The sequence below is a fragment of the Somniosus microcephalus genome, chromosome 2 (genome assembly GCF_052327205.1).
Source record: "Somniosus microcephalus isolate GS21.2 chromosome 2, FLI_Smic_1.0, whole genome shotgun sequence".
Lineage (NCBI taxonomy): Eukaryota > Metazoa > Chordata > Chondrichthyes > Squaliformes > Somniosidae > Somniosus > Somniosus microcephalus.
This window is the reverse complement of record NC_140988.1, coordinates 385,061,926-385,075,527: the sequence shown is the minus strand read 5'-3', so window position 1 is coordinate 385,075,527 and position 13,602 is coordinate 385,061,926. Positions and strand designations below refer to the sequence as shown.

Below are 13,602 nucleotides of genomic sequence, written 5' to 3'. Positions count from 1 at the left end.
CTCCTTCCCTTCCCACCGTCCAGGGCCCCAAGCACTCCTTCCAGGTGTAACAGCAATTTACTTGTACTTCTTGCAATTTAGTACTGTATACTGTATTCACTGCTCACCATGCAGTCATTGAAGAGACCAAACGCAGATTGGGTGACCGCTTTGCGGAACACCTCCGTTCAGTCCGTAAGTGTGGCCCCGAGCTTCCAGTTGCCTGTCATTTTAATTCTCCGCTCCACTCCCACTCTGACCTCGGCCTCTTACACTGTTCCAACGAAGCTCAACATAAGCTCGAGGAACAGAACCTCATCTTTCGATTAGGCACTTTACAGCCTTCTGGATTCAACATTGAGTTCAACAATTTCAGACCATAACCTCGGCCCCTATTTTTTTTGTCACATGGCAGCTGTTGATGCTTCTGCCATTTCCATTTACACCTCATCTAGACTCATCTTTTGTTTCTTTTCTTTTTCCAGTACCGTCTCCTCGCACCATCACCCCTTTTGTCATTTAATCTCTCCTGCCTTCCAGCCTATCACAGACCTTCCCTTTTGTTCTTTCCTCCCCTCCCCCCTTTCCCTGCCCTTCACTTGCTTAAAAATTCATTACATCTCTAACTTTTTCCAGTTCTGACGAAGGGTCATGGGGAGCGGGCAGGGAAGTGGCTTTGAGCCCAAGATCAGCCACGATCTTACTGAATGGCGGAGCTGGCTCGAGGGGCCAACTGGCCTATTCCTGCTCCTATTTCTTATGTTCTTATTCTACCAGTTACATCCTCAAAAAACTCCAGTCGGTTTGTCAAACACGATTTCCCTTTCATAAATCCATGTTGACTTTGTCTAATCCCGTTGATATTTTCTAAGTGACCTGTTATCACATCCTTTATAATAGACTCTAGCATTTTCCCTACTACTGATGTTAGACTAACCGGTCTGTAGTTCCCTGTTTTCTCTCTCCCTCCTTTTTTAAATAGTGGGGTTACATTTGCCACCCTCCAATCTGCAGGAACTGTTCCATAATCTATAGAATTTTGGAAGATGACAACCAATGCATCCACTATTTCCATGGCTACCTCTTTTAGTACTCTGGGATGCAGATTATCAGGCCCTGGGGATTTATCGGCTTTCAGTCCCATTAATTTCTCCAGCACTATTTTTTTACTAATACTAATTTTCTTTAATTCCTCCTTCTCACTAGACCCTTGGTTCCCTAGCATTTCTGGGAAGTTATTTGTGTCCTCTTCCGTGAAGACAGAACCAAAGTATTTGTTTAATTGCTCTGCCATTTCCTTGTTCCCCATTATAAATTCTCCCATTTCTGGCTGTAAGGAATCTACATTTGTCTTCACTAATCTTTTTCTTTTTACATACTTGTAGAAGCTTTTACAATCCACTTTTATGTTACTGGCAAGTTCCTTAATGTTAGCCATTGCCTATCCACCGTCATGCCTTTTAATGAAGCTGCCCAATCTATCATAGCCAACTCACTCCTCATACCTTCATAGTTTCCTTTGTTTAGATTTAGGACCCTAGCTTTGGATCGGACTTCTTCACTTTCCATCTTAATGAAGAATTCTATCATGTTATGGTCACTCTTCTCTAAAGGACCCCGCACAACAAGACCCGGTCCACAACGGGTCAACAGAGATGGAGGGAAGTAAACTATACAGGAACAGGAGGAGGCCATTTAGCCCCTCGAGCCTGTTCCGCCATTCAATGAGATCATGGCTGATCTGCGACCTAACTTTGGCCCATATCATAAGTAGGTAATCCAAAAGTCTTCTACGGGAATATAAATAGTAAAAGGGTAGTAAGAGGGCGGGGGCGGGAGGGCGATTAGGGACCAAAAAGGAGACCTACGCATGGAGGCAGAGGGTATGGCTGAGGTGCTAAATGAGAATAAAATAGCAAAATACTGCGGATGCTGGAAATCTGAAATAACAACAGAAAATGCTGGAAATACTCAGCAGGCCAGGCAGCATCCGTGGAGAGAAACAGAGTTAACGTTTCAGGTCTGGGACCCTTCATCAGAACTGGAAAAAGCTGGAACTGTAACAGATATTAAGCAGGTGCAGAGACCGGGGGGTGGGGGGGGGGGGCGGTTAGGAGGGGAGGAAGGAATTGAAAGAACATGCTGTGAAAATGTTGCAAATGGGAATGGCAAAATCATACTGCATGAAAAATGGGGGCAGGGATTATTATCTGAAATTGTTGAACTCTATGTTGAGTCCGGCAGGCTGTAAAGTGCCCAATCGAAAGATGAGGTGCTGTTCCTCGAGCTTACGTTGAGCTTCATTGGAACAATGCAATAGCCCGAGGACAGAGAGATCAGAGCAGGAGTGAAGCGGTGAATTAAAGTGACAAGCGACCGGAAGCTCAGGGTCACCCTTACGGACTGAATGGAGGTGTTCCGCAAAGCGGTCACCCAATCTGCGTTTGGTCTCCCCAATGTAGAGGAGACCGCATCGTGAGCAGCAAATACAGTATATTAAATTGCAAGAAGTACAAGTAAATCGTTGTTTCACCTGGAAGGGGTGTTTGGGGCCCTGGACAGTGGGAAGGGAGGAGGTAAAAGGGCAGGTGTTGCATCTCCTGCGCTTGCACGGGAAGGTGCCAGGTGAAGAAGGGGGGCTGTTGGGGGTGATTGAGGAGTGGACCAGGGTGTCGCGGAGGGAGCGGTCCCTTCGGAATGCTGAAAGGGGAGGTGAGGGGAAGATGTGTTTGGTGGTGGGATCACGTTGGAGGTGGCGGAAATGGCGGAGGATGATCCGTTGAATGTGGAGGCTGGTGGGGTGAAAGGTGAGGACAAGGGGAACCCTATCGTGGTTCTGGGAGGGAGGGGAAGGGGTGAGAGCAGAAGTGCGGGAAATAGAACGGACACGGTCAAGGGCCGTGTCAACCACAGTGGAGAGGAATCCTCGGTTCAGGAAAAAGGAAGACATGTCGGAAGCACTGGTATGGAAGGTGGCATCGTCAGAACAGACGCGGCGGAGACGGAGAAACTGGGAGAATGGAATAGAGTCCTTACAGGAAGCGGGGTGGGAGGAAGTGTAGTCCAGGTAGCTGTGGGAGTCGGTGGGCTTGTAGTGGATGTTTGTCGAAAGCCGATCGCCAGAAATGGAGACAGAGAAGTCAAGGAATGGAAGGGAAGAGTCGGAGATGGACCATGTGAAGGTGAGGGAAGGGTGGAAATTGGAAGTAAAGTGAATGAACTTAAGTGCTAAATGAGAACTTTGGCAGCATCACCTTACTTGAACACAGATGCATAGACATCGTGAAGGAGCAGGGAGAGGAGATACTAGATGGGATAAAAATTGATAAAGAGGTATTAGAAAGGCTGGCTGTACTTAAAGTAGATAAGTCACCAGGACCAGATGGGATGCATCCTAGGACGCCGAGGGAAGTGAAGGGAGAAATCATGAAGGTACTGGCCATAATATTCCAATTCTCCTTAGAAACAGGGGTGGTGCCAGAGGACTGGAGAAATGCAAGTGTTACACTTTTGTTCAAAAAAGGGTGCAAGGATAAACCCAGCAACTACAGGCCAGTTAGTTTGACCTCGGTAGTGGGGAAGCTTTTAGAAACAATAATCAGGGACAAAATTAAGAGTCATCTGGACAAGTGTGGGTTAATTAAGGAAAGCCAGCAGGCAAATCGTGTTTAACCAACTTGATAGAGTTTTTTGATGAGATAACAGAGAGGGTTGATGAGGGCAATGTGGTTGACGTGGTGTACATGGATTTCCAAAAGGCGTCCGACAAAGTGCCACATAATAGGCTTGCCAGCAAAGTTGACGCCCATGGAATAAAAGGGACAGTGGCAGCATGGATACGGAATTGGCTAAGTGACAGGAAACAGAGAGTAGTGGTGAACGGTTGTTTTCCGAACTGGGGGAAGGTATACAGTGGTGTTCCCCAGGGGTCGGTTCTAGGACCACTGCTTTTCTTGATATATATTGACTAGGATGTGGGTGTACAGGGCACAATTTCAAAATTTACAGATGGATAGTGATGGACTTTAAGAGGACATAAACGACAGGCTTGTGGAATGGGTGGACATGTGGCAGATGAAATTTAACGCAGAAAAGTACAAAGTGATACATTTTAGTAGAAAGAATAAGGAGAGGAAATATAAACTAAAGGGTACAATCCTAAAGTGGGTGCATGAACAGAGACACCTGGGGGTATATGTGCACAAATCGTTGAAGGTGGCAGGGCAGGTTGAGAAAGCAGTTAAAATAGCATATGGGATCCTGGGCTTCATGAATAGAGGCATAGATTACAAAACCGTGGAAATTATGATGAACCTGTATAAAACACTGGTTCGGCCTCAACTGGAGTATTGTGTCCAATTCTGGACACCGCACTTTAGGATGGATGTGAAGGCCTTAGAGGGTGCAGAAAAGATTGATGAGAATGATTCCAGGGATGAGGGTCTTCGGTTACGTGGATAGACTGGAGAAGCTGGGGTTGTTCTCCTTAGAGCAGATTTGATAGAGGTGTTCAAAATCATGAGGGGTCTAGACAGAGTAGATAGAGAGAAACTGTTCCCATCAAGAACCAGAGGACACAGATTTAAGATGATTGGCAAAAGAACCAAAGGCGACGTAAGAAAAATCTTTTTTACGCAGCGAGTGGTTAGGATCTGGAATGCGCTGCCTGAAAGGGTGGTGGAGGCAGACTCAATCGTGGCTTTCAAAAGGAAGTTGGATAAGTACCTGAAGGAAAATTTTTTTGCAGGGCTTCGGGGAAAGGGCGGGGGAGTGGGACTAGCTGAAGTGTTCTTGCAGAGAGCCGGCACGGGCTCGACGGGCCGAATGACCTTCTTCCATGCTGTAACCATTCCATGATTCTATAACATAAGTAGTAGGAGCAGGAGTAGGTCATTTGGCCCTTCAAGCCTGCTTCGCCATTCAACAAGATCATGACTGATCATCTTCCTCAACCCCACCTTCCAGCACTATCCCCATATCCCTTTATTCCCCCAAAATTTATCGACCTCTGTCTTGCATATACTCAGCGACTGAGCATCCACAGCCCTCTGGGGTAGAGAATTCCAAAGATTCACTACCCTCTGAGCGAAGAAATTTCTCATCTCAGTCCTAAATGGCCGACCCCTTATTCTGAGACTGTGACCCCGTGTTCTAGATTCCCCAGCCAGGGGAAACATTTTCTCCGCATTAACCCTGTCAAGCCCCTTCAGAATTTTATATGTTTAAATTAGATCACCTCTCATTCTTCTAAACTCTAGGGAATATAGGCCTAGTCTACTCAATCTCACCTCATAGGGCAATCCCCCCATCCCAGGAACAAGTCTAGTGAACCTTCGTTGCACTCCCTCTAAGGCAAGTATGTCTTTCCTTAGGTAAGGAGACCAGAACTGTACACAGTACTCCAGGTGTGGCCTCACCAATGCCTTGTATAATTGTAGTAAGACTTCTTTACTCTTATACTTTAATCCCTTTGTAACAAAAGCTAACATACAATTTGCTTTCCTAATTGCTTGCTGTACCTGCATGTTAACTTTGTGATTCAAGGACACTCAGGTTCCTCTGAATGCAACATTTCCCAGTCTCTCACCATTCAAAAAATATTCTGCTTTTTTGTTTTTTGACCTTCCCTCCAAATAAGGTCAGAAATGGGGATGTTCGCTGATGACTGCACAGTGTTCAGTGCCATTCACAACTCCTCAGATAATGAAGCAGTCCATGCCCGCATGCAACAATACCTGGACAATGTTCAGGCTTGGACTGATAAGTGGCAGGTAACATTCACACCACACAAGTGCCAGGCAATGACGATCTCCAACAAGCGAGACTCTAACCACTGCCCCTTGAAATTCAATGACATTACCATTGCCAAATCCCCCACCATCAACATCCTGGGGGGGGGGGTCACCATTGACCAGAAACTTAACTGGACCAGCCACATAAATACTGTGGCAACAAGAGCAGGTCAGAGGCTAGGTATTCTGCGGCGAGTGTCTCACCTCCTGAATCCCCAAAGCCTTTCCACCAACTACAAGGCACAAGTAAGGAGTGTGATGGAATACTCTCCACTTGCCTGGATGAGTGCAGCTCCAACAACACTCAAGAAGCTCGGCATCATCCAGGACAAAGCAGCCTGCTTGATTGGTACCCCATCCACCACCTTAAACATTCACTCCCTCCACCACCGGCGCACCGTGACTGCAGTGTGTACCATCTACAAGATGCACTGCAGCAACTCGCCAAGGCTTCTTCGGCAGCACCTCCCAAACCCACGACCTCTTCCACCTAGAAGGACAAGGGCAGCAGGCGCACAGGAACACCACCACCTCCAAGTTCCCCTCCAAGTCAACACATCATCCTGACTTAGAAATATATCGCCTTTCCTTCATCGTCGCTGGGTCAAAATCCTGGAACTCCCTCCCTAACAGCACTGTGGGAGCACCTTCACTACATGGACTGCAGCGGTTCAAGGCGGCTCACCACCACCTTCTCGAGGGCAATTAGGGATGGGCAATAAATGCTGGCCTTGCCAGCGACGCCCACATCCCATATATGAATTTTTTAAAAACCTCCCTCTGAAATAGGCCTGCAAGGCACTCAGTTACAAGAGAGGTTTTAGGGACGATCGGATTTACAGACTGGTCGCAGCACTACCACCCTCGTAAACCCGTTGTTAGATACGGCACCCACCCCCCTGCCCCTCAGAATCCTCCGCCTCAACCTTTCTCTTCATTAAGTGACTCACGTTTCAAACATTATGCGCAATGATTCTTCGGTAATACGAGTGGTTACGTTCCCAATCCAGATCGGAAACAGTTCCCTTAAAAACACAACATGTCCATTGTTACAATCCAAACATAAAGAAACCTGACACCACTGTGCAACAACACAAGGACAGGGAGCAAAATTAAAAACACTAATACACACAATATTTAAAAGCAGGATTGCAGGCGGAAGGAGGCAGCTGTATGAAATGTGACTCTGGGTTTATATACCGGGGGTGGGGGAAGCGGTGATTAATCTGCGCCGGACAATGGCGAGCCCACAGCCAGGTGCTGCGTGCAGGTTTGGGCGGCCCGTTACACAGAAGACTTTGGAGCCATGGAGAATGCGCAATGTAGATTCAGTGATTATCCCAGGGATAAGAGGATGTAGTTATAGTGGGCGGCTTGGAAAACCCGCGCTTTATCCACTGGAGCACAGAGGGATCAAACTGTTCAAAATCAGAAGAGAGTTCAAGAGGCTGAAAGGTTATTTCCACTGAACAGCAAAGGATGAAGGGACAAGCCCAGAACGAGGATGAGAAGCGTAAAGGGGGAGGGTGGATTTCTTTATTTTCACACAAAGAATTATTTGAATATGGAACGCTTTACCACAAGGGGCTATTGAAGTCAAGTCATGTCAATTAAAGCATTTGACATGAAGAAAAATATTGTGGGGAATAGAAAATGGGCAGGCTAATGGGGTTAGTGTGGGTAACTGCAGTGAGGGAGAGGGTAGCTGTCATGAGAGGCCAAATGGTCTCCTCTGTAACAAAACCGTCTATGACTGCACCACCTAGTCTCTGTTCTGCAAAAGAGAATGACAGGTACTTGCTTATAAACACAGGAAAACTGCTTAAATTGTGAGTGAAACATAGGAACAGGAGGAGGCCATTCAGCCCCACACGCCTGTTACACAGGAACAGGAGGAGGCCATTCAGCCCCACACGCCTGTTACACAGGAACAGGAGGAGGCCATTCAGCCCCTCAAGCCTGTAACACAGGAACAAGAGGAGGCCATTCAGCCCATCAAGCCTGTTACACAGGAACAGGAGGAGGCCATTCAGCCCCTCAAGCCTGTAACACAGGAACAAGAGGAGGCCATTCAGCCCATCAAGCCTGTTACATAGGAGCAGGAAGAGGCAGTTCAGTCCATCGATCCTGTTCTGCAATTCAATTAGATTATGGCGGATCTGTATCTTAACTCCACCTACCCGTCTTGGTTTGATATCCCCCCAATATCCTTGCCCAAGTGATTATAATGGGTACTGCCCTCAGCAGTCGCTGCACTTACCTTGGCTGCTGCAGCTGTGGCTGCACTAACACTGAGGCGGATTTATTTTTTTGCTGGTTTGAGGATTTTGTCACGCGTACAAAGTCCTTATCGTCTTCGTCCGATACGTATATGCTTGTGTTAATATGGCTGTTTCGGGGTTTCTGAGCTGGAGCAAAGACGACAGAGATTAGGGTGGGAGGAGAAATTAAACTATCCACAAAGCCCAAAGTGGGTTAAACAATTAATGTTCAAAAATAAATGATGGGCTGAGTGGCCTCCTTCGATGGGGGAGGCTGCAAGCGGACTCGAACTCACCAACAGACTTTCTTCACTTAGTCCATGCTCCCAATCGCCCCTCCCCCTCGCCCGCCACAGCTTCAGGTACCTTGCCCAAGTCTCCATCCCTCACATGTCCCTTAGTGTCCATTCCTTGGTGTGTCAGCTGTGGCTCAGTGGGTAGCACTCTCGCCTCTGAGTAACAAGGTTGTGGGTTCAAGAGACTTGAGCACGAAAATCTAGGCCGACACTCCAGTGCAGTGCTGAGGGAGCGCTGCACTGTCAGAGGTGCCATCTTTTACGGGAACGATAGCATAGTGGTTATGTTACCGGACTAGTAATCCAGAGGCCTGAACTAATGATCCAGAGACATGAGTTCAAATCCCACCACGGCAGCTGGGGAATTTAAATTCCGTTTTCTGAGGTTGTAACTAGCAGAATAGATAAGGGGGAACCAGTGGATGTGGTGTATCTGGATTTTCAGAAGGCTTTCAATAAGGTGCTACACAAGAGGTTATTAAACAAAATGAGGGCTCATGGGATTGGGGGTAATATACTAGCATGGATTGAGGATTGGTTAACGGACAGAAAACAGAGAGTAGGAATAAACAGGTCATTTTCGGGTTGGCAGGCTGTAACTAGTGGGGTACCGCAAGGATCAGTGCTTGGGCCTCGGCTATTCACAATCTACATGATTTGGATGAGGGGACCAAATGTAATATATCCAAGTTTGCTGTAGATACAAAGCTGGGTGGGAATGTAAGTTGTGAGGAGGATGCAAGGAGGCTTCAAGGGGATGTAGACAGGCTAAGTGAATAGACAAGAACATGGCAAGTGGAATATAATGTGGAGAAATGTGGTTATCCACTTTGGTAGGAAAAATAGAACAGCAAAGAATTTTTTTAATGGTTTGAGATTGGGAAATGTTGGTGTTCAGAGGGACCTGGGTGTCCTTGTACACGAATCACTGAAAGTTAACATGCAGGTACAGCAAGCAATTAGGAAAGCAAATGGTATGTTGGCCTTTATTACAAGAGGATTTGAGTATAAGAGTAAAGACGTCTTACTGCAATTATATAGGGCCCTGGTGAGACCACACCTGGAGTATTGTGGACAGTTTTGGTCTCCTTACCTAAGGAAGGATATACTTGCCATAGAGGGAGTGCAACGAAGGTTCACCAGACTGGTTCCTGGGATGGGGAGATTGTCCTATGAGGAGAGATTGAGTAGACTAGGCCTACATTCTCCAGAGTTTAGAAGAATGAGAGGTGATCTCATTGAAACATATAAAATTCTTACAGGGCCTGACAGGGTAGATGCAGGGAGGATGTTTCCCTTGGCTGGGGAGTCTAGAACCAGGGGTCACAGTCTCAGAATAAGGGGTCGGCCATTTAGGACTGAGAGGAGGAGACATTTCTCACTCTGGGGTAAAGAATTCCAAAGATTCACCACCCTCTGAGGGCTGTGGTAGCTCAGTCGTTGAGTATATTCAAGACAGATATCGGTAGATTTTTGAACATTAAGGGAATCAAGGGATATGGGGATAGAGCAGGAAAGTGGAGATGAAGATGATGATCAGCCATGCTCTTATTGAATGGCGGAGCAGGCTCAAAGGGCCAAATGGCCTACTCCTGCTCCTATTTCTTATGTTGAGTAACCACAGCGCTGGATTCCCTCTCTGATCGCTAACAAACCAAGCACTAGGTTTATTTCTAGAGGGACAGTATTGAAAAGTAGAGAAGTTATGTTAAACTTGTATAGAACCCTTGGTTAGACCACTCTTGAGTACTGAGCACAGTTCAGGTCTCCGTATTATAAAAAGGGTATAGAGGCACTGGAGAGGGTGCAAAAATGATTTACAAGGGTTATACCAGAACTGAGCGGTTGTACCCATCAGGAAAGGTTGAACAGGCTGGACTCAGTTCTCTAGAAAAGAGAAGGCTGAGGGGGTGACCTGATAGAGGTCTTTATGATTATGAAAGGGTTTGATAGGGTAGACACTTGTGGGCGAGACCAGAACTAGGGGCCATCAATATAAGATAGTCACTAATAAATCCAATAGGGAATTCAGGAGAAACTTCTTTACCCAGAGAGTGGTGAGAATGTGGAGCTCACCTACCACAGGGAGTGGTTGAGGTGAATAATATAGATGCATTTAAGGGGAAGCTAGATAAACACGAGGGAGAAAGGAATAGAACAATGTGCTGATAAGATGAGATGAAGAGGGATGGGAGACAGCTCATGTGGAGAATAAACACTGGCACAGACCTGTTGGGCCGAATGGCCTGTTTCTGTGCTGTAAATACTTTGTAATATCCAGTGACCCTGATGGAGCCTCTCTACTTGTGTCTGTCTGTCCTGGAAGGGCAAGTTCGGTTCTGCTGTGATGCCCTATCATAGCCGAATATCCTGCCGAAACTCAGTCTAGGCTCACACTGTGCAGTGTGGCGAGGCAGCACTCTGCCGAGGCCTGTGCAGCATCTTCAGAAGAGAGATCGGGAATGGATTTTTTTTGCCCTTGTTACCAGTTTTCTCCCCTCATCTTTTGACAATGCTGCCTCAGGCAGTCTTAGTACTTAGAATCATAGAAAGTTACAGCACGGAAGGAGGCCATTTCGGCCCATCGTGTCCGCGCCGGCCAACAAAGAGCTATCCAGCCTAATCCCACTTCCCAGCTCTTGGTCCGTAGCCCTGCAGGTTACAGCATCCCAAGTGCACATCCAAGTACTTTTTAAATGTGGTTAGGGTTCCTGCCTCTACCACCCTTTCAGGCAGTGAGTTCCAGACCCCCACAACCCTCTGGGTGAAGAAATTTCCCCTCAAATCCCCTCTAAACCTTCCACCAATTACTTTAAATCTGTGCCCCCTGGTTTTTGATCCGTCTGCTAAGGGAAATAGGTCCTTTCTATCCACTCTATCTAGGCCCCTCATAATTTTATACACCTCAATACGGTCTCCCCTCAGCCTTCTCTGTTCCAAGGAAAACAGACCCAGCCTATCCAGTCTTTCCTGATAGCTAAGATTCTCTACTCCCGGCAACATCCTTGTAAATCTCCTCTGTACCCTCTCTAGTGCAATCACATCTTTCCTGTAATGTGGTGACCAGAACTGCACGCAGTACTCTAGCTGAGGCCTAACTAGTGTTTTATACAGTTGAAGCATAACCCCCCCTGCTCTTGTATTCTATGCCACGGCTAATAAAGGCAAGCATTCCGTATGCCTTCTAACCACCTGATCTACCTGGCCTGCTACCTTCAGGGATCTGTGGACATGCACTCCAAGGTCCCTTTGTTCCTCTACACTACTCCGTGTCCTACCATTTAATGTGTATTCCCTTTCCTTGTTAGCCCTCCCCAAATGCATTACCTCACACTTCTCCGGATTGAATTCCATTTGCCACTGTTCTGTCCACGTGACCAATTTATTGATATCTTCCTGCAGTCTACAGCTTCCTTCTTCAGTATCAACCACACAGCTGATTTTAATGTCACCTGCAAACTTCTTAATCATACCCCCTATATTCAAGTCTAGATCATTAGGGACCTAGTACTGAGCCCTGCGGAACCCCACTGGAAACAGCCTTCAACCATTACCCTCTGCGCAGAGAGAGAGAGAGAGAGAGAGAGGCGCAGAGAGAGGGAGAGAGCACAGAAATAGAGAGGCGCAGAGAGAGAGAGAGAGAGAGGTGCAGAGAGAGAGGCGCAGAGAGAGAGAGAGGCGCAGAGAGAGAGAGGCGGAGAGAGAGGTGCAGAGAGAGAGAGAGGTGCAGAGAGAGAGAGAGAGGCGCAGAGAGAGAGGCGGAGAGAGAGAGGTGCAGACAGAGAGGGGGAGAGAGAGACGCGCAGAGAGACATGCAGAGAGGGAGAGACGCAGAGAGAGAGAGAGAGACGCAGAGAGAGAGAGGCGCAGAGAGAGAGAGAGGCGCAGAGAGAGAGAGAGGCGCAGAGAGAGAGGCGCAGAGAGAGAGAGGCGCAGAGAGAGAGAGAGAGAGAGAGAGAGGCGCAGAGAGAGAGAGAGGTGCAGAGAGAGAGGCGCAGAGAGAGAGAGAGAGAGAGACGCAGAGAGCGAGAGGCACAGAGAGAGAGAGAGAGAGGCGCAGAGAGAGAGAGAGACGCAGAGAGAGAGAGAGAGACGCAGAGAGCGAGAGGCACAGAGAGAGAGAGAGAGAGGCGCAGAGAGAGAGAGAGACGCAGAGAGAGAGAGAGAGAGACGCAGAGAGCGAGAGGCACAGAGAGAGAGAGAGAGGCGCAGAGAGAGAGGCGCAGAGAGAGAGAGAGACGCAGAGAGAGAGAGACGCAGAGAGCGAGAGGCACAGAGAGAGAGAGAGAGGCGCAGAGAGAGAGAGAGAGACGCAGAGAGCGAGAGGCACAGAGAGAGAGAGGCGCAGAGAGAGAGAGAGGCGCAGAGAGAGAGAGAGAGGCGCAGAGAGAGAGAGAGAGAGAGGTGCAGAGAGAGAGAGAGGTGCAGAGAGAGAGGCGCAGAGAGAGAGAGAGGCGCAGAGAGAGAGAGAGAGGCGCAGAGAGAGAGAGGGGCGCAGAGAGAGAGAGGGGCGCAGAGAGAGGGAGAGGCGCAGAGAGAGAGAGAGAGGCGCAGAGAGAGAGAGAGGCGCAGAGAGAGAGAGAGGCGCAGAGAGAGAGAGAGGCGCAGAGAGAGAGAGAGGCGCAGAGAGAGAGAGAGAGAGGCGCAGAGAGAGAGCGAGAGAGGCGCAGAGAGAGGGAGAGGCGCAGAGAGAGAGAGAGAGAGAGGCGCAGAGAGAGAGAGAGGCGCAGAGAGAGAGAGAGGCGCAGAGAGAGAGGCGCAGAGAGAGAGAGAGGCGCAGAGAGAGAGAGAGAGGCGCAGAGAGAGAGAGAGGCGCAGAGAGAGAGAGAGGCGCAGAGAGAGAGAGAGGTGCAGAGAGAGAGAGGTGCAGAGAGAGAGAGAGAGGTGCAGAGAGAGAGAGAGGCGCAGAGAGAGAGAGAGGTGCAGAGAGAGAGAGAGAGAGGTGCAGAGAGAGAGAGGTGCAGAGAGAGAGAGAGAGGTGCAGAGAGAGGGAGAGGCGCAGAGAGAGAGAGAGAGAGAGAGACAGACTAAGCGACCACCAACTGGAAATTGAAAAAGGCAGATACAAGAAATCCTGGCAGCCTAGAGAGAATAGAATATGCGATCAATGTCTGGCTGGCGAGGTTGAAACAGAAATGCATTTCCTCCTAAAATGCGAAAAATTCAACACATCAAGAAACATATTATTCAACAAGCTAAGCCAAACAACCCCAGATTTCAAGGAATTGGATGATCTGTCAAAATTGAGATTAGTCCTAGGAGAAGGAGACAGAC

At 48.1% G+C, this 13,602-nt stretch overlaps 1 protein-coding gene across 1 annotated transcript in view; it reads right to left on the bottom strand.

The window, feature by feature from the left end:
* The window catches only part of LOC147123830 (uncharacterized), a 99,832-nt gene that overhangs the window by 6,381 nt on the left and 79,849 nt on the right, over window positions 1-13,602 (bottom strand). The window contains exons 14-15 of the mRNA XM_085976318.1: window positions 8,032-8,179; window positions 6,722-6,796 (exon numbers count right to left, since the gene is read on the bottom strand). Of these exons, the coding sequence (XP_085832444.1) occupies window positions 6,722-6,796; window positions 8,032-8,179 (223 nt within the window). The remainder of the gene's footprint in view (window positions 1-6,721; window positions 6,797-8,031; window positions 8,180-13,602) is intronic.